This window comes from Mastigoproctus giganteus, chromosome 5 (genome assembly GCF_048544385.1).
Source record: "Mastigoproctus giganteus isolate SK-2022 chromosome 5, ASM4854438v1, whole genome shotgun sequence".
Classification (NCBI taxonomy): Eukaryota; Metazoa; Arthropoda; class Arachnida; order Uropygi; family Thelyphonidae; genus Mastigoproctus; species Mastigoproctus giganteus.
Genome location: NC_143579.1, coordinates 58,266,262 through 58,292,468, shown reverse-complemented (window position 1 = coordinate 58,292,468; position 26,207 = coordinate 58,266,262). Strand labels below are relative to the sequence as shown.

The 26,207-nt window shown below is 35.0% G+C and overlaps 1 protein-coding gene across 1 annotated transcript in view; it reads left to right on the top strand.

Moving 5' to 3' along the window:
- The window catches only part of DNAlig3 (DNA ligase 3), a 305,218-nt gene extending 284,280 nt beyond the window's left edge, over positions 1-20,938 (top strand). The window contains exons 23-25 of the mRNA XM_090374562.1: positions 561-646; positions 15,475-15,541; positions 20,732-20,938. Coding sequence (XP_090230688.1) covers positions 561-646; positions 15,475-15,541; positions 20,732-20,839 — 261 coding nt within the window. The 3' untranslated portion in view covers positions 20,840-20,938. The remainder of the gene's footprint in view (positions 1-560; positions 647-15,474; positions 15,542-20,731) is intronic.
- The last annotated feature ends 5,269 nt before the right edge of the window (positions 20,939-26,207 follow it).

Genomic DNA, 26,207 nt, shown 5'->3' with positions numbered 1-26,207 from the left:
AGTAATCTGTTTCATCATGTTCCTAATAAAGTATTCAGGAAGTGTATATTATAATAATTTTGCATATACTGCCCTTGTTTGAAAATGAAGCGTCTCAACCAGAATATTCAAAACACTTGATTTTTTCGGAAATATTGACAATTTTTGAATATATTTATCTCCATGTTTACGGGCTTGTAATTCTTAATGTTGAGTTTATTTTGTAGCCTAACACATTATTTATGAAAAAGAAAAAGTTTGGCGCATGTATTTCAATATGCATTCTCCTCAGAGATTTTTGGAACTTAAGTATGTATTAGCTGGAAGCAAAAGCGTATTTCTGATAGCCTTATGTAAACGTGTTTACACAAGATTGTCAGAAACACTTTTTATCAAGATATTCTCACTCGTATATACACAATGTATATGCTTTATTTCTATGGTTGCCTTAAAATTATATGCTTTATTATAATGGTTACCTTAATTTAGTCTCTCAAGAGAAGTGTTCAGTAAATGTTTACTTTTCATCCTTGAAATAAATATTTTAAATATATATTTAATGCAGTCTTTTATAATTGTAGTTACTTCCTGATGTCTTCACCAACATGAAGCTGTATTTACCAGAAACAGTGGACCAGTTCAGTCTCCTACGAAGATATGTTATAGCGTATCCTTTTCAGGTTTTTACTGATAGTCAGAATAAATGTGTTATACCCGTAGGTAATTTAAAATGATAAATAATTGCCGGTGTGTGTTTTATCAGAAAGCGTTCTCAGAAAATGTGGGAAGTTGCTAAAGATGGTAGATCAAGTGACCTAGTATAGAATCAACTGAAAACAACGTTTTATTTAAACAAAACAAAACAAAAATGAAAGCACTTCTGCTGTTATCAATGTTGGTTTTACTCTTGTTTCTTGTCTTACTGTACTTCTTAATCTCCTAGTTCTTAACTCTAATAGCTTCAGTTAAGAACACAAACAGGGAAAAATCTGGAACAAGGTCTTAATTATGTGTAGAATGCGCAAACACTTCAAAATTGAACATCATTAACAAAGTGGCTTTCCTTTTTTAACATGTAATTTGTATCTTTGTCGGCTTCGAAAGACATGGAACATTTTAAAATTAGGATGCTCTTCTTTCTCATAACTGTCTCTTTTGTAATTCAGTAAGACACTTTTCGTACTGTCAGTCTGGTTAACATAAACTGCGGATATCGAGGCTGACTGATGCGTAATAGGCAGGAAGGGATTGAAGTCGGATTATTTCCCTAATCGTAAATTACTTACGTATAACAGCAGGGTTTCAATGGTTGAATGGAACTAAAGAAATGATAATAATTCGGCTATTCCGTAAGATAAGCAAGAAGTCATGTTTTTTTATCCTCCAGTATCGGGCATATATTCTGAATTTCAGAATAGCTGGTTTGAGTTGTGATTCTGTATAAAGTATTATTTTTTCGCAAAATAAATTGGAATATATTTCCCAGTTTGGAATATCCTTGTCCGCGGTGTTTGGAGTTTTTTTTTTGTTTTTTTTTTTTTTTTTGTAAGTGGTTTAGGTAGCTGTTTTGGAATTTGTAAATTTCAAATACTTAACTGCATTTACTTTTTTCCGTTTCTTTTGTCGATGTGCAGATACGGTTTTATATAAATGAGAGAAGAAGGCCTGTGATGGACTGTAGATGTTTTGGCGGTCGATTTGAATACAAAGATGTAAATCTTTCTTTGAATTTAAAAATGTCATAATGCCACTATGCTACGCAGCCACCTTTATGGTTAATACATCATTTTAGTAATAATGGATAACGGTACAGTATTGTCCACGATCGCATACTTCAGCATACCAGGAGAAGATTTCTTAGCCTATCCTCTTGACCTGCTTTTTTTCTGTCAAGTAGCTGTCGCATAAACCAGTCGCATTCTTATGAACCCAGTGTGTTAATGAAGTTTACATAATCTGTGGAGACAATGTTTTATGCAGCTCATGTTTTTCAGAAGACCGTATTGATTTCTCAGTTGCATTTGTTTTTTCAAGTAGTTTACTCGTTGCTATCGTTGAGCCTGGTTTGCTTGTAGGCTGGCGTGATTGGACAGGTCTTTAATTTAGATTGTAATTCTCAATAAATCCGTTCCCCAAAATTCTTAGAATAAGCGGAGGATAGTTACACACCAAAATGTTTGATCGATTGTTAAGGTATTTCCTTTAAACACTCGATCAAACATTTGAGCATGGAATAATGAATCATGAGACGGTTCAGTCGAGCCACAGATTACCCTTCTTACCATATCCAAACCGATTCTCCTATTCAATCCTGAAAGCATCTCATGGACCCAATTAGTTAATGAATAACCTCACTCACTTGTAAACTTGATGCAGGGAAATTTGTTATTGTTGATTCGAATATCTTTCGGCAACCCAGATACACAAGAAACTTTCAGGGTGATAGATTAGTGCCACATCACCCGTTTTTCAAAAACTCGGCTGAACTCGTAAGATTATTTCCATTCAATACGTTTGGATCTTACATTCATTCTCTTCATTTTTATTTTCAGTTGTTTTCAAAGACAAGGAATACAGAATGAAATAAAACCAACAATTGTGTCTATACCAGGAGTTTTCAAACTGTGGGTCGCGGGCAACTTAGAGGGGGTTTGCAATTTTTTTTAAAATTTTGCCTCAGGTTTTAAATGAGTTATTTATTTTTTATTTATTTCCATTGTAACGGGTTTATTTTATAATATTATTAGGTTCCGTAATTTTATTTGATATATAGATTTTTTTTATGGACAACCCAAGCACGAAAGATATTAGAACACATAGTACTTAGTACTATATGTTCTAATATATAGTGTATGGTGTATACTATAGTGTATGGGTTGAAGGCCGAGAAGAACAGGAGAGATTTGTTATATTGATTATAATTCAGTTATTAAAAGTAAGCGGTATATTTATTTTTGCCCATTTCTAACCCAAATTAAATCATTAATTTTATTTATGGGAAGAGAAGAGGGGGTTGCACAAATTCATTTATCATTTAGGGAGGCGCGATGATGTCAAGTTTGAGGACCTCTGATCTATACGCGAATTTTTGAGCCTCTAAGTGACCTTATCAAGTAAGACATCCGTTCCGTTTATAAAACTTGTTGTTTCAATTGAAAGAATTTTGACATGTACCAAAATGTACGGATGGTGTTTTGCATGTAACCTGTAAAATGCACCTACTGATGTCTGTCCCATTAGAGCAGTTTATAATAAATGTGTCAGTATTGATTCAGAAAATTGATGTCAACTGATGTGCTGTAGCAAATCCAATCATACCTAACGTAGCCTTCTCTGTGACAATATAATCGTTTTTCCCCTTGTCACTCCTTTGGAGAAGGCCTAGGTTCGAATCCTGTTAGAGACTGGAGTCAATCTGGGCTGCAGTTTACCGATCTCAGGCAGTGGAGTAGGGTTTCCCCGTGAGTTATTCCACGTTTTTCAGCCATCAACATACATATCGGCTGGTGAACACACACACACTCTGGTCATCACACACACACAATGCACTATATGGATAACAACAACAATACAGTAATCATACTTCGTTATTACTACTCCAAATCATTCCCAGCTACTAATGCCTCTTAGATTCTATTTGGAGGATTGGTTTCCCCAATCTTCTCCATTTGTTTCATTCCAGCCTTTACTTACGCTGATTAAAAAATTCGTCGTGATTTTCAGAAACAGCATTTGGTCCCTTGGCATTTCGTTAGCGTCCAATGAAAGAATCTTCTGTTTATTGATCAGTTTGGAATTCAAATCAAAGTAAATTTAATAAAAATCATAATTTATATAACAAAAATAATAAATGTTGCTCTTACACAATTGTTCGGTATTTTTGTTGATAGCGCAGTCATAGTTCGCAGTTATCTAAAATGTATAGTTCAAAAAATGACTTATTATTATTATTATCCTTTTATTAACCACAAGAAACTGTAGGTCACCCCGGGACGGCAATGTGCCAGGAGGATGTTTTTTTTTTTTTTTTTTTTTTTTCTCCAAGAAATCAGTGCAAGTATACATTTATTAATGCTCTGTAAAGAAAGCAGCATAATCTCATTCATCTGATGTTTCTTGACCCTGCAAAATTTATAATTATATACTTATTTTTGTTTGTGTATTTATTGAATAAATTTATCACTTTCAAAAATTATCGATTTTTCTACGGTTGAAAGTCTAATTTAGGAAAACTACCAGAGAACTGAACATTATACTAGATCATTAACTCATATGCTCTTGTCTAGCAGTTCGCATTTTGGGAACGCCTCAGCTATTCCGGAGTGTAAAAATGTAATAAAAAAAAAAGTTAATGCTTTCCTCACTTTTTTTTATATATAAATATACCGATAAACGCCATCTGTTATCTCCAGAACGGTATTTTAGAGAGTTGGCAAGCGTACCGGATAGTGGCAAGTATTTTCTTATCTCCCTGAATTGTGTTTCACAAGGCTAGCAAACCTGATACTGCTACTGCTCTTATTAGAAGGTTGCCGGTATGGTTATGCGTTTTTTCCTTTCGTGTTTTTTTTTTTTTTTTTTTTTATAGCTTCACTATTTTGATAACTGACTGCCCTGCGAAACACTTTGGTTGATATTTTACCCTTCAGTTTCTCGCAAAAATGCTTTAACAGAGATATCCACATTATGTTTTTTTTTCCCCCAACAAAAAATTCCTTTAATAAAGATCAACTTTCGTTAATTGAAGCTGTTTCTTCTTTCTGTGCTTATTCTTGTATTTTCTGAATTAATGGCGTATTTCATTTCTACCTTATGTTTATAACCATGGTTGCCGAGCTAATCTTCAGTGTTTATTCATTCAATGGTCTGTACATGTATTTGTTTTCTATATTCGTTCCTTCCTTGTCAGAAGAGGAAGGAGTAAGGGAAGAATGTAAAATAGATGGAAGTAGTGTCATAATTGTGTATTCCGATGAGCGAGTTGGGCTTACCGATCTGCTTTGGAACATTCGTTTTATACATCTCAACGTTGAGAAGATCTCCACAGTTTATATCCTTCTTGGTATTCGCTACATGTAGTGGAATATTTGTTGCCTTTTATTATTTTGTAAGCGGGTGGTGTGATCACTCTTTCTGCTAGAAGAGTAAGGCAAGAAAAGTCAAACGTAGAAGACCGATCCTAGCGACACCTTGCGTGACATTGTTTTGTAGAGGTGTCTCATTAATTTGAATATGGTGCATATAGTTAGCCATTGGCTGACCGAAGTCGTTGTCATAAATTGCAGACGACAATTACAAATTTAAACAGTCTCACTTCTGATTTGTTCTTATTTTTGTTTTTTATGACAGCAATGGTATTTTTGCTTTAACATTTTATTATATATTTTTAACATTTTAATGTGCAATTAGACTACTGATGTAAGTCCAATTGCACATTAAAAGATGAATTATTATTATTTTTTTAATGTTAAGCTAAGAGGCTAGAACTATATTTAAATTACAATTTGGCAGACTTCTAATTCTTTACTTATCCTTTCATGATATGTAACGATGTTTATCTGAAGCTTATCGATTTTGTTCGCATTCTGTTGGTTGCGCTGAATTTGGCGTAATCCATCCTCGTAAACTTGACATTAAAAATGTTAACTCTTCTCGCTTAATTAAGTAGGTTTTACTGGATCAGCTAGAAAAATCCTAATTGGTCCAAAAATGCATAATTTAGTAGTTGTTGCTTGTGAAGCTGTCCGTATAGTAATTCCAGTAGAAATTTATCTCTGTCCTCGGAGAAACTGGTCATTTCAGTTTGTATGAGAACCCACTAACGTGGATTCTCATACCTGTGAATTTGTAGAAGTGTATGTTCTGAGGTTGATTTGCATTTTGTACCGACTGAAAACCGCAGAATAACTTAATTCACAGAAAGTCGTATTCCGTCCTAAGATCGGCTGATTGAAGTTTATACTCGCATGATGTTCCAGATAATGTGAAAGGCCTGTGTGCAACTATGTGAAGAATTTTGATTTATTTAGGTTGCTAATTTTATGAATTGTGATATTTTACAAGCTGGTCAAATTTGATTTAGCACAGTAGGTCATTATGCATGTATGGAGTAGTTAAGATGAAATCGGACTTTAATGCTACATGGGACGTAGAAAGCCTTAAGTGCAGTTGCAGCAGGTAAAAAGGCAATTAGAAACCGTACAAGAAGAAGAATTTCTTCAGTGCATCGTTATCGAAGAGTTTGAAATAAAGCAAGCTGTTAACTATCCCAATTTATTGTTGAGTGAACTCGACAATAAATTGTGATTAGGTTCTTACCACAGTAATATTTTTCTCTTTAGCTGATACATATGGAACATTGCCAAATCTCACTTTAGGGATTGACGAATACTTTTATGGGCAACTTATTAGCGGTGTGGTCAGTTTTATTGCCGAAGGTTCTGATGAAGAAAAATGGCAGTAACTACTCATGATATTATTGTTTTCTCGATTTGTGGGCTATATTTAGCTTGTTTATCTGTCTGAAGACGGGCAAATGGAGAACCATTACGTTAAGTGGGAATGCATCCACCAAGTGAAATTAGGACGTGAAAATTTTTTTTTTTTGTTCTTACAAAACACAAGTAAACAATTAAGACTAATTTAACTAATTGAATGTTTCAAAACAGTTGAAATCTAAGAAACTTCAATATCAGTTGCTTTTTCTTGTCCAAAAGTAATCGAAAAAATCTGTGGATTACAGATCAGTCCGACTGGACTACATTTTAATCCACTTTAGAAAGTTATTGTACACCGGATTATCTTCATTTATAATTTAATTTTAATATTATGATAATTTTATTAATTTGAATGATAGTTAATTCATTTCTTATAAAAGTGATAACGAGTTTTTTTTTTCCCTTCTTACAAACAAACAAACAGGCCATAGAACTGAAGCGAATTTCTGTAGATTATTTGATTATATTCAGTGAGGATACCAAATCGTGCTATTCCAGTTCCATCAAATGATGTGTAATTCTGGGAAGTTCAAGAAATATCTTTAGTGTAATTGGCAGTGTAGGCTTATGAAATAATATTCATAAAGAGTTGCGCACAAAATATAATGTTGGTGTGTTCTCTTCAGCTTTGCTTGCCCTTACTGTTACCAGAGATTAAGGTGGCTGGCCTTTAAACCGTATCCACGTGAGTAGCACAGTTGGTCGAATTGCCGTCCTCTCCACACCGAGTGGAAAAGACCCGAGTTCGAGTCCCGTCGATGACGAGAGGAATTTTTATGGCCTTTTTCACAACGTTGCTGAGTTAGTCGGTCTCAAGCGAGGGTTGCATGGCTTTTTCTCCCGGAAACGCGGGGTTTTTTTTTATCCAGCAAACAGAAAATCGACCTCAGAACACACGCAATTTACAGACAATATACACGGTGCAATATGGCCTTAGTTGTCAGTGATGTTCCTAAAACCGTACTACAACAACATCTTTAAACGGTGTAGAAAAGGCCTGGGTTCGAATCCCGTCGAGATGGAAGAAACGTTGCATATAGTCATCTCTTGGCATTGGCACTTTGAAACACCCAGCCATTTCGTCTGTTTCTTCTCATGAATGTATATCGTATGAATTTGAAGTTCATTTTGACAGAAATGCTATTAAATAGGAAAACTAGAGCTCTGTCAGAATTATTACATATTGCCATCTTTACTGTTGAAGAAAAAAGGTTTGTTGACCATTATGAAACTATTAAGAGTAACCTTATTTCTGACACACACATATCGAAAGATATTCGACCACACGAGCGGAGTAGTATCTAATCTACTTTCACTCGCTACCTACAGAACGATATAGTGCTTTGGCCAGTTTTCACTCTTTTGGTGAGATCTAGTCTAATCCATTCGTAAAACGAAGAAATTCTTGAAAGCCTATTCAGTTGGACTGTAGTTTGCTGATTTCGAGCGGAGGGATTAGCCCTCCCCTACCTTGAGTTATTTCGAGGTATATAGCCCGCACAACATGGAAATCAGCTCGTGAACACCCACTTTTACCCAGTACACACAGTGCATATGGCCCTGTACTGATGCGTTGTAAACGAAAAACTAGCTGAACCACTGACGTATGAAACACTTAAAAAAGTTCATGACGTGGATGGGTACGAAACACTTTCGTCCTGTTACGTCATATTTGCGTTGAAACTTTCTCTTTAATACTGAAACTAGTTGTATGCCTTGAAGCTTGTTTTAACTGACTACATCGATTCGTTTTTTGGTGTCGGAATAGTTGGAAGATGTATTAGTACCAACTTTTAAACAGTTTTTCTTATCGCCTACTACCACGTTAACTATCTGGCTTTTCCTTTCCTCTGGGAAATTCTGCCTCGCGAGGTGCTTTTTCCAATCGACTTCCGCCTTCGAAAAATGATATAATTTTTATCACTGATTCTGCACATTGCTATCAGTCAATATTTTGAATGAGTCAATATTTTGAATGTCTGTTAGCTGTCTGATAATTTGTTTGGGATGGAACTATTCTGTAAATAGCGATCACCACTTTCTGTCTTGTACGTCGTAGCTTACGTACAGCTTAATGCCTCGTTTTGCAGTTGTTATGTTAATAATATAAGATTAATATTCTTTTCACTCCGACTTCATTTATGCACCGACTCTTTAAATTTCTAAATTACTATTCACTAATTGCATTCTTGATTTCTCTGTTTTTTGTTGTTTTTAATTACCGCGGAACGAGAAAAGAGTTCCAAGTAATAGAATCTTCGACTAAGATGAGCAGATTTCTCCTTCGGAGAAGTACTTAACTGGTTGCCATGGCACTGTTACTTACGTAGCCGCAGTGGTGTGAAAGATAGGGGAAGTTTTTCATTAAATCTAATGGGGACTGAGTTGTGGCAGTTAGACTATGCTCCGTTACTTCTTAACAGTGGCTGGTCGCGACTCTATGAAGAGCTACTGTTTGTGGTCACTGGTCTCTTGTGGCTAATGGATGGAACGTGGTATTACGTGAAGTTTCTTTCACCCAGTTCTTTTCCTGGAAAGAAAAATGGGGGTGGGCGAGAAGGATTGGCATTTGTTTTTGGCTAGTCGAATAATAACAGAACAGATCTTTTTACTTGCGCATTCCTTATGCAGTACCTTACTCTTATTACGGTACAGTTAAATTAACATTCATTTAAAATCTAAATCAACATTTCATTATTGCAGTTCGTTTCTTTTCAATAGAGCCTTCCAGAAAGTGACTTTATAGATGATAATATAAATCATTGACTCTGAAAATTGTGGATGCTTGTCGAGATGACTTTTCTAGGCACTCGTTCTGTTTTAATAAGTTTAACGCTTGATGTTTATTACGTTCTGTAAATGAGGTTTTCGATTTACAGAGTAAGCATTTGTTTGTTGAGTAGTTTCAGACTTTTGAAATTAGGATAGATTCATGTTCTTTGATCTGTAGCGACTTTGTATAAGAGATGATCATAAATAGGCCTCACAGCTGAATAATTAGGTTCACATGGTGGAACTGAAATTATGGATTTACCTTTTATCTTTATATATTTTTTTGCTTATATTTTAATCCACGAATTGTTGATTTCTTAAAATCTTATATATTTCTTCATTTATTTCTAATTTTCCCTGTTTAGAGATAACCATTTGTTTTATGAACAGATATGAATATTATGTTATTTTGGTCTTGATTTAAATACGAATATTATGTTTTAAGTTTTAAAGGTAATTTTAGTGATTAAAATCCCCCAATGAAGTTTTATCTTCTTAACGAAGTCTAAAATGTTTTAGAAAAGTACAAATTGTCTTTTGTGCATTTTTCTATAGTATTAACATTGACCATAGTGCGCAAAGAAGCCAAATATTTTTGCTGCACCAGCCAAAAATAAATAACAAATAATATAATATAATCGAGCGACTGGCTAGCCATATTGAGATGTATCTTGTAAGATTTATTTTAACGCTGAGTGCTTAATACCTAAAAGGGAAATTTGAAACGTATCGGATTCTTGGCTTCCTCCCCGTGGCGAAACTACTATACCTCCACGTCCTCAGTGTGGGTTGAAGAGTCAGAAGGCACAACGGTTGGTTTGGTATGGCTAAAGAGCACGGTCGGGGGCAGAAAAATTCGAAGTTTCGTTTCTGCTTCCTCCCCTTTCTCCTTATGCATGTACTATGTTTTTCCTATTCTTACTTCAGTTTGAAAACCGAGATAGCTGCTTTATAAAAGAAAGTGTTAAGAAAATGTTAATGAACAACAAATTATGTGTGAAATAGAATTTATGCGAATGAATATTTACTATTCATATTTATTTTTCATTTACTTTTTTTTTTATTATAAGGGAGGGAAAGTAGAGTCCCCCAATGATTATTCCAGGTTTTACAGTCCGCACAACGCGAAAATCAGCTGTGAAGGTACCCATTGTACAGAAAATTACACATAGCCGTTCCGTTACTAGCATACGAACTGATTCACTTTGGACCAGTGCAGACGGATAAAAACTATTAGACAGAGTTAAATTATGTAATCCAGACAGTGTGTATTGAGATTCTATCTGTGTCATGAAGTGTACCGGTGTAATTTTGGTATAATTGAGTTTGCACAAATTTCCAGTAAGTCGAAATGAAATTGTGTCCATAAATCAAGATCTGATTTAAATGACCACATGTTTCATCGTTCTAATATGCAGATATTAGTAGTTTTAAAGCGACTGGCCTGATCGTGCGTAGATGCCAAACATATCTGATTTCGTGGTCTAGTGGCATAGGGCCTTTGCAGGGAATTGTTACATAAGTGGACTATATATTCCACTTTATACAGCAATTCAAGATATATAATCACGAAAAAGTCTAAATTCAGTCTACACTACAATTTTCGACATATCCGCATATTTCGTATCGACATATTTCATCTGGAAAGAGGGAACTGAAAAGGGCGCCGCCCATTATTATCAGGGGAAAGATGTTTACGAAGTAAGTGGTTTAAGCAGGCATAATCTGCAATGCTTTCACCTCTTCAGTGGTGAAACTGTGATTGTTGGGAGGTGCTAAACAGAATCTTTGAACCCTGTTTCAGTGTATTTAGAGGTACTATTTGTTCTCAACTCATCTTGTGGACGATGCTTTCCCCCATATAGAACAACTGGTGGACTGTCATCAGAATAAAGATATTTTCCGAATGCAATGGCCACCGAGGTGTCCAGCAGAATCTCATCGGGCATGTGTGGTACGATCTGAGGTGACAAATTTCAAGTCCTCAACTTACCAGCGGTAACTGCCAGAAACAGTCCTACACCATTCCTTCTTTGAACTTCATTGTCGGGAACATGCACTGAGGAAGTTTCACCCTCCATGCATTCTCGAAATCTGACACTCTGTCATATCTCTTACTGGCTGCAGCAGTGGCATAACTCAAAAATCGTAATTCTGAGATAATTAATGTGGAAAATTTGGCTTTTAAAATTAGTTTGTTTAGAATTGAAGAAATTATGTGATTGTTGAAATATATTGTGATTCATCTCATCATACCCAGTGGTGCTCAAAATTAGGCTGGTTTGATCAACATTCCCTTATGGGTAACCAGAATACTCGAAAATTTACCCCCTCCCCCCTTTGAGTTGTGCCACTATTGCACCAACAAACACTCAAAATTTTTGACTTGAGTCTCCTAAAGAAAGTAATTAGGATGAAGAACGAAAAAAAAAAAAAAAACACATTAACAAGCGCTTTATTTATATTCATAAACTCAGTAACATGTATGAACTACATTTTAATCTTTGAGAACATAATTGTGGTAAATCATAAATAAGAACAAGAAGTTAGTACGTAATTATTGGTGTACAAACAAGCAAAATGAAAGAATTTAAGTCTTTCTTAGAAAAATTTATTCCTTCCGCAAATTAACTGTTAGACTTATAAAAGCCAGCATGACATTTGGGAATTGTGTTATTGTTCAACAAAGAGTGGTGCTCGCTGTGCTTATTTTTCGAAATCGGAATGGAACTCTTGTAGCCTTTTTTCAATTCGAAATTTACAAATGTCTCCAAAGGTTTTCTTGTTTTACTAGCTTTAGCATTAACTGATTTATAATCATCCTGTTTGTATGATGTTTTATAAAATAAAGAGTCCAAATGCTGCTTTTCTGCTTTAAAGTTAGCAATGCCATTGAATTTCACTTCATCAGTATTTTCATTAAATTTCATAGAAGTGCGTCGGGCGAAATCTTTCAGGTAAAAATTGCAATGACTCGTCTCTGTCACCTTGAAAGGGGACTAATGGTAAAAATGGATATGGTAAGAAGGACCAGACTTTAGCGATCTTTTAATATTTTTCTATAATAATGAGTTGCACAGTCACCATCGTTTTGTGTATGACCTACAACAAGAAATTTGCATTGCGTTACACTCCAATACTGGCACAACTCAGAAAGGATCACTATTGCACACAGCCGCGCTCCATTCAGTCCCAAGGGTGGGGCACACTGAAGAAGTGCCACCGTTGACGCTTCTCGGTGCAGTAAAAACTCAGATGGCATAACGACACTTGTGTCACCTAGCGAGATAATATTGATCTCACTTTGTACTGTTATTGCATAAATGTAGAGTTCACTGTCCCAACCTCATCAGTTGTATTAACTCAAAAATTAAGACTTTTGAGTTATGCCACTACTACAGCCAGTGAGCGATATAATCACGTAATTTAGTTTTGGTCGTGGTTGTATGTTGTTATGTAGGACAGCACCCGGAACTGCAGTTCAACTCTGCCAATTACCTCTGGGGGTGAAACAAAACGGTGTAAAACAGGCCAATTGTGAATAGGATGTTGTTTGTGCAGTGTAATGTCATGTTATGTTGTGTTTGGCCTCATCGGCACCAGATACGTAAGATACTATACATGTCTACCCCGACCACATTGTTTATACCGCAATTCTCAAAACAAAAAGTAGAAAAGGATAGATTAAAAATTTCTTCTTAAATTTTTTACACATCAGTCATAATGCAAAAATAAACATGTGCAAAATTAATTACGTCGTGAAAATATATTCACAACGTAATTAATTTTGCACATTTCTACTATATACAAAGAGGACAATCCTCAGTAGTCCTAGGCTCATCTTTATTTCTCTCTGAAAATAAAACAAAAATTTTTTTTCTCACCACTTCAAAATTTAAATCTTCAACAAGTTATATGCTTCCTTTGGAATCGGCAATAGCATGTTAAGTTTGTCACCAATGCTTGTTTATTCGAACCTGAGTGACACCAGTTCGAACAGTTTTTATGTATTTTGTTGAACAATCCGAGCTAGTTGTCTCAGCTCGTTGATCACAGATTTTTTATCGTCACCTTTACTCAGTCTAATACTAAGGTGCTATATCTATGAATGAAATATAGCTGACTTTAAAAGGTGCCGACCATCAATCCGGACCCACATATTACTCATCTGGGTTATTATTACAAGCATTGCGTGTTCCTAATGGAAGAAAGCGAATGTTTAACACTCTTGATTATTGTAATATAGTCTACAAGTATCACTCCAGCTTCCAATTCTTATTGTCTTTTTGGGACTTGCTTGAATTTTTATTAGTGTTATCTGATTTCAATTGGTCATGGAAGGAATGCTTACAAGGACACGCCCTCAAGTGTTAAAAAAATATCTTGAACTGCTTCCTCGAAGTGCTCCGGGATTCCATTCTGGTCCTCTTTGCTTTCGAGGTTTGCTTTCAGCAGCCTCTATAGAAAGTTGTCGAGCAACGCGTACTATCACGGCTTCACACCAGTGCACAGCTTTTCCGTTTCATTCAGCCTTGCCTTAGGCGGAGTATCTGCATATGCTCACTTGGAGGTGGCGATATGCTCCCATCAGACCATTCTTTTGATGTGGCAAGTGGGCCATGAAATTAATTCGCTTGTGTCTGAATCTGTGGATTACCGATGTGTTAATGCGTGACAGTGCTACTCGGCATAGTAATGAGCAAATACTAGACCACAGCTTTTCGTTGTCTCGATGCCGATACGTGTGATTGATGGAGTTTGCCAATTTCACCTTCTGATTCATTTGCAAAGTATCCCTCTCCCTCCCAGGATCCACATGCAAATAAGTTATCTCTTCTTTGCACAACTCTATTTCGCATTTATTGTATGGATATCAACATTTCTAAATTCAACAGGTTTTTGAAATGAATGAGATTCATGAAAATGCATTCATTCGTATTTGATAGATAAAACTAGAATTCCATGCAAGAACTGTTAATCTTGTAGTTCCAGATAATTCGTTATGCAGCAGTTTATTGATTGACTATGTGTAGAATTGGTCTGTATTTTTTGTAATAATAAATATATTCTTATGATGAGGATTTTTTTTTGGTGTGTGGTAAATTTGTTGTGTAGTTAATAAGAAAAGGCAAACGTTTATTTATTAGTCACCAAATTTGAGTCCCCTTCCTCCCTTTTTCCTTTGCTACACACGAAGACTGCAGAACGGAACAAACATGTGTGAGACTCATCATTAATTCTTTCTCAAATAATACCTCTTCTGATTCTTGCACTTCTCATAAGGTTGGTAGTGATATGTATCAACAGAAAAGTATGAGTAATTCAGGAATGCTCTCCTCTGCCAAAAGCTGATCGGAGCAGTCCCGAATATTGCAAGCAGCCCAACTTAAATTAAAGACAAAAGAAAAACGAAACAAGTTGTATAAAAAGAAGCCTGCATTATTAAAGGTTTCAGTTCAAACCATTTTTTTTTTTAAATTCAGTTTCATTTCTGATTTGAACTGAAACAGAACTTTTTTCCCCCCTGTAATGGAAAAGAAAAGAGACACAACCCAGCAGAAATACACAAACCAAGCAAAGAATGTTACTGCATATTTTGTGGTGGAAAATATGAAGGCTGATTTTATAGGGACTGGACTGTGTGTTCACTATGCCTGCAATGGTGCCATGAAACTTAAAAATAAGTCACACTTGTTTAAATGATTTAAATAAATTGAGGCATTGTTTTTGTATTATTTATTTAAAAATACAATAAAAATTTTTCTTAAGATTTTAAAATGTATACGTTATTATATACTCCATTGTTCACGTATGTGCAAAGTGGTTGGCCAGAGTTTTTTTCCTAAATGAAAAAGACTGGGCTGGACATCCACGTCCCATCTTGCTACTAGCGTAAGGGGCAAAATGGGACAAAGACTGATTTTTATTTTTCGCACATAATTAATTTTATATTAGAAAACTACTTTTTCGTGATGTAAAAGATGTTTTTCGTAACTCCAATATTGCACTTAAACATAATTGCAATTAATTTCTACAACAGATCAAAATGAAATTTAGTGCTGCCCACTTTCCTCTACAGATAAAATCATAACGTTTTTTTTTAGACATTAGTTTAGGCATATTTATAATAAATTTGTGTAAGGGTGAGACTTGTTTTTTTATATAGTGTATTGCATATTGAATATATGATTAAATTAGTAGGCTGTTTTATCCTTAATGACTTCAGATATGATGGTGAACTCCTTAAGGATCATGAGAAATCGCAAGCTACACATTTCGTGACAAGCTCAGAGGTAAAAGGAATTCATGTGCTAATCCGAAATCATTGAATATCATATATCCAAATTGTCACTAGGTTGTTTTTTTTTTGGCTTTCTCAAATAATAGTTTTGCTTAGGACAGTTGAAAATATTCTAGTACTAATAAGGGGAAATACTCTCTATCGAATGCTTAGTTTCATGCTGATTATTTTCTTTAGGACTGTTAATTCTACATGTCGAAAAGAACGTTTATGTAATGTTATGCACAGGGTGAACAAAAATTAACTTCTTTTGATAAATTTAATTTTTTTTTAGATTGATATCTGCTAACCATTGTGCAGAAATCCATGAAAAAAAATGTAAATCTTACGTAGGCGGTTGCGTATAAATTAAGAAACCTGATGATTGATTCGATCGGCATTGTATGTATTATTTAATCGTTCTGTCGTTCTTGCAATGACTCTTAACAAATGAAGAACTTGTTGATCTGCGCGTTAATATTCACACATTATTCCGAAATATTTGGTTTCCTATTGTGCCGAACAACAACACAATAAATCAGAGCTCTGTGAGTCCTAATTTAAATCCCTGCGACTTCTTTTTGCATTTTGGGAGTTCTTGAAAGCTGTTTACAAAGCTTAAATTTCTTTGTAAATAACCTTTCTTTAATTATAATAAATTGGCTAACCAATTTATTAAAATTGAAAGTAATTAAAAGAGAGATTTTCAAAATTGATCCGGAACACTTTACTAACACAAACTTTTTTTTGACGATCCTTAACTGACAATGAAGGTGATCATTATCGAACACTTGAATTGAGATTTTGATGACGGATTCTGCAGCGTCTTGCATTCACTTAAAGTAATGAATGCACTGAAAGGACATGAAATTGGACCCTTACTCTAATGGGAGAAAGTAGACTGCACCACGGGAATACATTCTCGGCATGGTGAACGAAGTCAATATCCGATACGTACGTATGTGTGTGTGTGCAACTGGGACGCACATACGTATCGGATACCTGTTTCCACATAACCACATGGTTATGTGGAAACAGGCCGCGATATGACGGACTTTCCACGAAGTATAATAGTTGCGCAGGTGTGCCTGTCTCCGAGACAATTCATCTAATGGACCGTTTCCAACCTGCTGTTTTGCAAGTGTCTTATGAGTGGCAGAGGTCTAAAGCAGCTTGCACAAAATCTGTGGTGCTTAATTGATGGTAGGAGTGAACCTGGTGAAAAACTTATTGCGACTGCTTGCGCTGACCAACAGGATGGCCACGGTGGACAACTGATCATAGCTACAACTTCTCTAATATCAACTATCAGTTCGTTTGATGCTAATCTCCGGGCGATTCTTGAGTTAATTTTAGAATAAAATTCAGTTAACTTTAATAATCATCCTAAACCCCGATCATATCTTATTTGTTCCAAGAAAGAGCTTGCTGCTTCAATGCAGATCTATAGACAATGTAAAATACGTTTATTAATGGTATTTTGGCACAACCATAACAAAAATATTGCTTCCGCTGTATCACAAAAAACCAAAAAAAAAAAAAAATCCACCAGGCTTTTATTTTCACTCTCGGCGTTACTTTGTTTTTTTTAAACAACTGCTGCTAACCTAAACAAGTAACAAATTCCCCCTTCCTTGAAATATTTTTCCCACATCTGTGATGATGTGGGGAAACCTCTGTCAAACTCGTTGACTGTATCCAAAAGAGACCACTCAAGTTAATGATCTTTCTTGTACAAAATACCCCACTCCTTATCATGCAAACATTAAGTTTCTGCCGCTTTTTTTTTTTTTTTTTTTCAGATATTTCTATGTGCACGATTCCTCCGAACCAGCATCTCTAATTATTTCTTTCTTCCAAACGCATTTATCAACAAATCAACATTCATTCGCAGTTTAACTCCAAGGCCAATAAGCGAACTATTTGCCTTCATTTATCTTATACAGTACTTCTCTTCTTTACAGTAACCTTCCTAATGTGCCGTGCTGTTGCATTAACGATACTTATACTGTACGAGTATATTGTCATACCAAATTCCATTGATTTGTATTACTTGACAAACTATTGCACCTCGATCATCTCTACCTTAACTTTTGTCTCTTAATATATTAAATCTTGGACTCATAATCGAAATCAACATAAAAACTGAACTGAAGCAAATGCAATGTGTTTGTGAAATCTGAAAATATGAAACCCCCTCCCTTTTTTTTTTTTTTTTTTTTGGTACTATAGTAAAACGTAATTAATGTATTTCTGAGCAGTAACCGAGGCAATATTTATGAAATAAAAAAAACTTCTCAGTCATAGGCAACCTGTGTCCCTGTATATGAGAGATAGAGCTACAAAGAAAAATAAACTTCTTTTTAAATTGAAATCAAGTTTACTTAGGCCACTAAGCTTATTAATTTTTAAGTTAATTAACTCAACACGACTGAAGTCCTGCCGCAGTTTTAATTATCTTAAAAATTAATAGAAGTATTAATCACAAAAAGCATAGATGAGAAGTGCTAATTGTGTTTTGGCTTTATCATGCATTCACTTTCTTAAAAAAATTATTTTTTTATCTATAGAAACAGTAGGGGAGGTGTGACGTGAGGTATATATTCACAGTGAGAATAACTGATATGTGTTTGGATATCTTAATGTTTTAAGCTGTTATTTTCATGAATTTTGGAGATTGTAATTTTCTACTTCTTGTTTGTTATTTAATATTTAATTTGATTATGTGTTTATTATTATTTTGTGTAATAACACATCGAAATTTTTGTTTAATATTTTCTGAAATGAATTAGGGCTAATGCGGCTGCAGTTTAATGTGCAGGTAACGGGTATAGTTCAGTAATGTTTGTACTTTATTGAGGAATTTAGTGGGTTAAGTTGTAATTAAATATATATTTGGAATTGTATACCAGATTTCATAGTTTTCGCAATGTACCGTTGTTTTATAAGAGCAATTTGAATGAAGGATGCCGTCAGAGGACTAAAAAATGAAACTAGTTGATATATCGAAAAGAAGAAAAAATATTTTAAACTCGTTTGAAAAAGTCGCCCAATATGAAATATTGGACCATTACATAATGATAAAAGCATGGTTTGTAAACGAGCATCATATTTACCTCCATAAGCAGTGCCATGACTTTGCAAAGGCGGTGTAGACAAAGCCACGGTAATGGATTTCTTGGATGCTGAGGGAATTGCCCTTCTTGATTTCATTAAGAGGTCTACCATCACTGACAACTATTGTGCACACTTAATTGAAAAATTAGTTTACGTTATCATGATAAAAAGTAGCAATATTCCATAACCCATCACGGTTACTAACATCCAAAGTAACACGCGGAATTTTGCCATAATAGCCCTTGCGCCATTAAATCCCACTCCAACAACAACGGTCACGCTTACTGAATTACTGCATACAGTGTCCTTTTATCAGAACATTGAGAACTTTTATCAGAACTCGCCCACCCACACGATTATTGTGTGTGGGTGGGCGAGTTTTTTCAAGTTAACCTCTAGTTACATGCAGTGATGTATGTAGTATTGCACAACACAACATAGTTTTTTTTTTTTTTTTTTTTTAGAGAATGGCAACGTACAGTAAATACTGTACTGTATAGCAAAAATAATATTATTTTCTCTTTCAAATTATACCGTATTGTGTACGGTGTGTTTTGAAAGTGGCAAAGCAAAAAGTTTAAATCGCTTCACTATAGTTTCAGTTTTGAGCGTCTTTGACAATACCATTTCCACAATAGATGTCGATTTTTGTATGCTTTTTGAAAGGCCGCAATCCTCTGCGCAACTTAAATTTCTTTAGGGAAGCAGCATACAAGTAAATAAATATGGATAAAGTTGCATTGTCAAAGTTGTTTGCGAACGACAATCTACAATTTCTAAAAACATTCATTAAACAGTAAATTTAGTGAATCGTTATCCTAATATAAGATTTATATATAAATCCTGAAACTCAGGAATGGAGTGATCCATATATTATTATCAATCGAACCGTTTGTCCGCATGGGCCTACCCGACTGTGTCTGAGTAGCCCACCGATTGTAGGGGAGAGTCCCAAAAGTAGATATTATAGTTGACAGCTAAGCTAGCTAGCTAGTCTTAACGATCGTCTGAAGGTTAAGTATTTTGAGGGGGGTTACTTAGAAAATATGCATTTAATTTTAATATTTTCAAAGATCATAATAATAGATTTGTTTATAAACGATTATGGCTAAAAGAGAAACCCCTCAAAGGACCCGAGTGCTGGGGCCACCGATGATATAAAGAGACGGCCCTGTTATTAGTGAGTCGCTAATCTTGTTTATGAATAAGAATTAAACGGTTCCGTGACCTAGCAAATTTCTCGACATCACTGGAGTTTTGTAAAAACTTTTTTCTGTGAGATGAAACCTCCACCTTCACCATTTTTATAAGCATAGCCGAATAATGAATTGCCGGATTTGGGCGGTTCGACTGTATACGCTCGTTCGAATATATGCGAACCTTTTGAACGACCTTCGGATAAGTGAACCTCGTCCAGAATTTGAGCGTCTGTGTCAATATTTGTTGATGAAGGATTATTTTTCAGTCCTAACCCTTTGGAAATCTGCACTTTGCGATTTTCCAAAACGGACATTTTAGTAGTTGTAACCAACGTTTTCTCGACCTGGTATGTATAGTATTAAAAAGAGAAAGTTGGGGGAAGGGGACCTTAATCGTGTGTATACCTTAAACACACACACACACACACAGGCTTTTATTTTTAGATTTAGGCTATTTTTTGTTTGAAACTTTCTTGTAATATTTTGTTGGACTAAGTATTACCATTTAGATTTTGCGATTTCTAAATATAAATTTTTGCTGAACAACTGCGTTTTTCTTTTTTTTAATGGTAACATTGTTTTCCGTCCTCGGTTTAGTCTAAACACGTCATTAGTGTGCTTCTGAAACGAACGTAAGCCGAATTTGTTTGAAATAAAATAACACAATAGCCTCTGTGATTTTCGCTCTTCGGTACTCGCTTTTAGCCTTTTGATTTTAATTCATATCTCCTCATGCTTACAATCATTATGTGTACTGTATATATATATATATATATATATATATATTTTTTTTTTACTCCCTTTGGACCACTCGTTAAATTAATTTAAAAATTTAACCACTCTTTATTATATATTATTTATTTATTATTTATTTATTTTTTTATTAGGATGACTTTGGAGCTGACGATTATGGAAATGGTATCACTCCCATACCAGTAGCTTTACTGTGGCAGTCCATCAGGGAGGGTCGTCTAGTGAAACCTGCCCGCAGTTAAAGGGACGACTTCGATTTTTGGTCATACGTGCAGAGTGCATTTGCACGCTTTTGGTATTATAATTTTTTTAATCACAGTCACCAATTGCACTTGTGATATTAAATCAACATGCAACAGAATTAGTGGAAACAAGTGTTTCCACCATTTTGTTACACAGTTTATAGTAGAAACAAAACAAAAAAAAAAAATCTGCTGTGTAGTAAAAGAAAAATTATGTGCAAATTTATAGCTTTGTAGTCATTATGAATTGTGTTAGAACTGATTACTTTCGTTTTTTTTTTAAATGAACCTCAAGAAAATAAAAAAAAAATCCAAAATGATGTCGCCTTATATTCCAATTGGTTTGTAGTTTTGATCACAAGCTAATTGGATAAATGTTGTACTTCAATTGAGAGATAATGTAATATAAACAGCTGATATCGTCATTCCTGTTTTTGACCAAAGATCTTGTATATTTATTGTTTCCCAGTTTTTTGTAAGTAAAAATTTAAAATTTTCAACATTTATATTTGTGCATTATATTGAAAAAACGATAGTTTTACTGATTGCTTTGAATTTAATAGTTCACCAATGGTCAAAGGCTAATATAAACAGGGATATAAATATTACAAAAGTTTCACTCATATTCTCAAGCATAATAATTTAGATTTGGTTTTTAGCATAATTGAATTCTCCCAGTTACACACACTTTATTGGACATTATTAGACGTTGTTAAAATAAATAAATAAATTTACGTGGCAAATTTCGTTTCCATTTAAAAGTATGAGAGATAAAAAAAATATATTATTTTTTCCATATCAATTGACAAAATCGTATTACATGGGTCAGACCATCCCATCTCAAATGGGTTATCTCTACCTTCGAGGAGAAAATTTCAGTTCTCGAAATTTCTCAGCTTGTATGGCGATGTACGAACGAATCCGTTCTTGTCGTACAAAGACTGTTGAAGAAAGTCAAGTATAATTTGAAGAAAGTCTTGTGTTTAAATCCCGTAGACTGGGGCCATTCTTAAACGTCTCTTCAATGAAAGCTATAGTTAGTCGATCTTAGGCAGAGGGAGTAGGACCTTAGGTAGAGGGAGTGGTCCTCTACCTTCCTCCCAGAGTTCACCGCTAAAAATATGCGAACAGACCTGTGATACATTTGTACCGACGTAATAAATCAGAAACTGAAATTGGGATCAGTGTAAATTTTCCATTCATTCCTCCAATGAGCGCGCAGCAACAAACTAATAGCCAATGCTTTAGCTACAATATACAGTAGACAGATTGCTTATGTGATATATATGAAAAAAAAAAAGAAGAAATAACTGCCAGATTTCTATTGATCCGATTTTAATAAAATTTGAAAAGGCTCGACAGATCGCTCTAAAACTGCCAAATATAAAATTTCATGAAAATCCGTCCACTGAAAGGCGATTATTGCACGCGGACGGATGGGTAGGATGAAGACAATATGCGCTTTACGCATATATACTTACGCGCCTAAAAGAAAGAACCAATGGTCACAACCACTCTTTCGACATAATCTCTTTCTTTCTTTTTCTATATTCCCTCTGTTTTGCGCATTTGGTCCAAGTTGTCAAAGTGCCATTTAACACCAAATAACCCTCGGTCTTGTCGAGCTACTTAAAGAACGTAGTGTATTACACAGGCGTAATCAATTTGCCCACACCAAACATCAGAATCGCCAATGGCAATGTACTCCTGACAACTGACTGAAATGACTAATGTGTGGTGAGGATCAATTATTAGCTTCACGTCCATCAAGCGCGACCAAGAATGTGAAGAGTACAGATGAATGGATAAACAGAAATATGAAAATGTTAACATTAATTTGAATATGCCTCACTCTGAAAAAGAAAAAACTAAAATAAATGATCAGAAAAACTTTCTAAAATCGTGATGGCTAACAACAAATATCTATTCCTCTAAGAATAAGGATTTTTTTTTTTGTTTGCTGTGTAATACTACTTTTTTGTAAATGTGATCATTTGTCATCATTGCCCACACACAGTCCCTTCTATAAAAAAATATATATATTTCTATCTCCATAGAAATATATAAACAAAACTTTCAAGTAGTACAATATACAATTTACATTTTATGTAGTCTGGTTAGTTGATTGTAGGGTTTTAGGCGCATCAGAAACATGGGGCATATTGCGTCGTATATAATATATCTGTAAATTGCGTGTGTCTGTGGTCGATTTGCTGTTTACTAGACGAAAAACCCGTTTCCTGGAGAGAAAACCATTCGCCTGAGACCGACTAACTCAGCCACATTGTGCAAAATACCCATAAAAGTTCGTCCCCTCATTAACGGGATTCAAACTCTCATCGCCTGGAAATTACCTCAACATATATAAACATTTAAAGCTCATATGAACATTTCCCAGACCGTATGCACTCCCATCAGTACTGAGATAGCAGACTTTTTTAAACGAATCCGCTCTTCGGATTCATGATGGATGGCTTTGTGTATCGATGTAGTAAGACTTCTCAATTGGACACATTAAACACCGAATGATCATCTGTCAGCAACTTGATACTTATAAACTTTATAATTCCAATCCATTTAAATTCTAAGATGAAGACGAGGCCAACATAAATTCATTGCTCACTTACACAAGTGTTATTACTATCGTCTAAATTTCTCCGTTTGTCGCTCGTTTGGAGAGGTCTGGTTTCGCGTCCACCGGAGTTCGGAGGACTTTTTAAAGTCCTGTTCAGTTGGGGTTGTAGTTAGCCAGTCTCAAGCAGAGGGAACAGTGTTTACTCCCGTGAGTTATTCTGGGATTTTTAGCCTGCAAATCGGGCCATGAGCACACACTTGAACTTAATACATTAGCTGGTTGTAGTTGGATTTTAGGAGTACCAGCAACTAAGGCCATGTTGCTCTGTGTATATTGTCTGTAAATTGCCTGTGTTCTGAGGTCGATTTTTTGTTTTATGGACGAAAAACCATGCTGCCCTCTCCTGAGACCGACTAACCCAGCCACGTTGTGAAAAAGGTCCATAAAAATTCCTCCCGTCCTCGGCAGGATTTGAACTTAGGTCTTTTCCACCCGGTGTGGGGAGGACAGTGATCTTATCAACTGTTCTATCCATGAGGACAATACATTAGCGCAATTTGGTCTGAGATTCTGCTGTGCTGTAAAACCAATAACAATTACCACCATATAGGTTTAGAAATAGGAGTTGAGAAACGTTCATTGCATCTAGATCTTGGTCCTGCTGTACAGATCGTGGGCAAAAGTATAGTTTTGTTTTTTTCCATTCCTAATAACTGGTTTTTCATCACGGAAGCAGATAGGCCCATAGACGGATGAACATTTTTTTTAAAAAAATTCAGCATTAATGTATTAGAAATCATCTCCTAGTCGGATTGAAGAAAAGGCGATAAATATAGCTGGCAAAATAGTCATAATCACTGTTCTTCCACATTGTGTGAAAAAAAGCCAGGAGTAGTCTTCTAATTCCATCTCAATTGATAATTTTTATGATTTTTTCACATTAGCTGAGTTAGATGGGTTGAATTTCTTTTATCCCTTCTAGGATCTAGAGTTTTTCTTCACGCAAAACAAGTAATCCAGTCTAGAACATATAATGTATAGACATGCGCCTCATGCCTTAGTTACCTAGATATGAAATTCAAACTCACAAATAAAAATGGATTTTCTGGTTGTAATGGTTTTGCGAGACTGAGACCTTTCATTTCATTGATTCCAGCAATTTAGGCATTTTCAAGTAGAACTAAGCTAACCGCCCTTGTTCTGTGGATTAGTTAATAACGTTAATAGCGTTGCTGCTCACAATATTGAAAAGATTTTGATTATATTTCTGGTAAACACGGTTTCGAAGATGAGAAATAATTTCTTTCGTGAAGGAAGGTAATTTTATGGGATGATTTCACGGCATGACTAAGTTATTAGTTCTCAGAGGAAGGTTATATCTTCTCTCCCTCGCTCGAAAACGCTGATTTCTTTTGTCCCGAAAAAGGTTACTCAATGGAATATGATTGCTTCGATTGCCCCAACGTAAATGGTAAACAACCGAACCTAAGAAACTTTTCATTACGTTGTTTGATCCTTGTAATAGATATACAGCTTTAAATTTTATCTACATTCACTATATTTGCGTCTCATGATCTTGAATTGCCTTAATACTCAAGCCCAAAATTGTCATTCATGAAGTTTTGTGTAGCTTTTATAGTGGTCATCTGTTATTGAGCCTCCTTTTGGTCATTGAAAGTCGTTAATCCTATTTGTTTCAGATGATTAGAGGAATTTATGAAGGTCTTGAATCGTTATAGTTATCCGACCTCAGACAGAGGGAGTTGGGTTTATACCCTGTGAGGTTTCGGGTTTTTCAGCCCGCATAACACGTACAGACTGTACAGACATAATACACAACACAGCAATATGCTCTAAGTATCTGTTGCTCCTAATAATCAAGAGTAACAACAATAATAATCTTGTTTGTATGTTGTACGTTTTTGTTTCTCTAAGATATTTGTGTCTTTTATGCTTCGCGAAATTAGATAATTTTTTCCAAGAGTTGCTGTGAGATTTTATTGCAATTTTTTCCTGTTGTGTACTAAATTAGTATTTTTATATACACTCCCCATCGACTGCACATCGTTGAAAATTTATTTCCCATTCCTAATGCCAAACGAATTAGCTGTTTATTTTACTGAAGTGCTTCTAAACTCGAAATTTGAGCCATTTTTTACCTGTGGCTTATAAAAGAGCAAGTTGTTAGATTTTATTTTGTACTTTTTATTGTGATACACATCGAAAAACTATTTGGCATCACTGACACTTTGTGAATGTATACATCTATTGATGAGTTTAAGTATGCATTAAATAAACTCAAATTTTGAGTCTATGTTCGCTAATGGTTTACGTATAAAAGAGAAAATTGTTGTTAGATTTCATGATTGTTTATTTTTATAATTTTTATTGTGTTATGCATTATAAAACTAATTGACATCAGTGACACTTTCTGAATGCATGCCTGTATTTAATTATTTGAACGTGTACAGTACATATGAGCTAAACTAGAAAAGTTATTCGGAATATGAAAGTGTATGGTACTCGTAAAACTCTCATTAGGATCACACGTAAAAGTGAGGCTGCGAGTAAGATAGAATTGATAGAATTAATAAGTTTAGAATTGCTTGATCACATTTTCGAAAAAATATGGGTACTCATAGTCTTCCCCAGAGAGTGCAACCTCTATACAAGGTACGGCTAAAAATGAGCGTTATGTTCTTATGCATGTCTGCTAAGTCCTCAAATCGTTTTCCTTTGTGGTGGATTTTAATTTTCGGGAACAGAAAAAAAGTCGCACTGCGCCAGATCTGC